This window comes from Loa loa (assembly GCF_000183805.2).
Source record: "Loa loa unplaced genomic scaffold supercont3.545, whole genome shotgun sequence".
Lineage (NCBI taxonomy): Eukaryota > Metazoa > Nematoda > Chromadorea > Rhabditida > Onchocercidae > Loa > Loa loa.
The window spans coordinates 1-1,803 of NW_018108725.1; the positions used below are offsets into that span (position 1 = coordinate 1).

Below are 1,803 nucleotides of genomic sequence, written 5' to 3' on the forward strand. Positions count from 1 at the left end.
ATATTATTATTATTATTATTATTATTATTATTATTATTATTATTATTATTATTATTATTATTATTATTATTATTATTATTATTATTATTATTATTATTATTATTATTATTATTATTATTATTATTATTATTATTATTATTATTATTATTATTATTATTATTATTATTATTGTTATTATTATTATTATTATTATTATTATTATTAATTATTATTATTGAACACAGACAGGATCAAGGCCAATATCGAATAATGACCACAAGATCAATTTTATTAAGCATTCGATTTTTGTAGATTTCATCTCTGATAATTCTTTACTAAAAAATGGAGAAATACATCATTGTAATATGAATGTAGTAAAATGATATTCTAAAGATAAGATCAGATAACATCCACAATATATTCTCTACACTTTCCTTGTATTTGACTCATTTCTTTGTTGTGTAATTATGTTAAACATTGAAAATCACTAATTAATTCATCAATCCTTACTTAAATTTTTTTGTAATTAATTATTACAATATTATTATCATTGTGTGATTATCAAAATATGTTCATATTAGTAATTTGTAATCATTCCAATAAGTTGAATTAATTTCTAGGACGGATCGAAATACTACGCTAAGACGGAGTTGGGTTCCAACGGGTCGATGTCTTCAAAAAATGCCCGGACGGACCCACAATGGGTGACACCTTCCTCTAATCAGGTAAATGTAAATTTTTTGACTTTTTTTTTTGTAAATGTCATCATAAGGAATATGCCTAATGTTACAACTTGTTAGGCATATAATCACTAGGATTACGGTACCAGTGATCAGCAAAATGATTAAGATCATGATATTTTGGCAATATGCATCAGGCATCCGGAATAATATTTATATGTATTTTCTTGGTTCAATACTATCTAACTGTTTACTTTTCTACTCCCAAAATACTGTTCTGTATTTCAGGATGTACCACCGGATTATGAAACGATTGGTACCATATTTGGTTATGCACTTATAGTGCTTTCATGGATTCTAATCATAATTACCTTTCCATTTTCTATGTGTGTTTGCTTAAAGGTAAATGTAACAATTTTCTTTGCAAAATTTCATCTTACAATTGATTAATTAAATCAATTAGCCATTATTTAATAATAATTAGCAATAATTACAATGTTTCATTCAAAAAATTTGAAATTGGGAAAGTTTTATTTAAATTCTTTTGAATGGCACAAATTAAATAATTAAAAGAGAATTATACCATCCTAATTGTTAATTCATTAAAAATTTTGCAATTAAATATATGAAATGAATTACTTAATTGATATAGGTCATCAAAGAATATGAAAGAGTTGTTATATTTCGAATTGGTCGATTAGTTTTTGGTGGCGCTCGTGGACCAGGCATGATATTTGTTATACCATGCATCGATACATACAGGAAAATTGATCTTAGGTTGCTTTTCTGCTCATTTTTTTTTTCCACATTTCTCAAATATGTTATTGATTACAGTAAATCACTTTCAATAAACAATAGGAAACATTAATACTGTTGAAGTTAGCCATATAGTTATATTTTAGCCTGTTTGAATGTTAAACTTTTTATGATTTAAAAATTTTCTTTTGTCAAAGTATAAAATTTTAAAATTCCATATTTGTAATACTTTTTTATTTCTATTTTATTATCTGTTACAACTTAAAAATATTCAAGATTATTCAAATTTATCCCTTTTTACTTCTTTTTTGTTTTAATACTTATTTTTTGCAATTATCATTATCATTATTCGTTATTATTATTTTTATTATTATTATTATTATTATCA

General features: G+C 23.3%; 1 protein-coding gene across 1 annotated transcript in view; it reads left to right on the forward strand.

Moving 5' to 3' along the window:
• The first annotated feature begins 593 nt into the window (after nt 1-593).
• Nucleotides 594-1,803, forward strand: part of LOAG_18806 (unc-1) — a 6,120-nt gene continuing 4,910 nt past the window's right edge. The window contains exons 1-3 of the mRNA XM_020451469.1: nt 594-704; nt 948-1,061; nt 1,312-1,436. Of these exons, the coding sequence (XP_020304742.1) occupies nt 648-704; nt 948-1,061; nt 1,312-1,436 (296 nt within the window). The 5' untranslated portion in view covers nt 594-647. The remainder of the gene's footprint in view (nt 705-947; nt 1,062-1,311; nt 1,437-1,803) is intronic.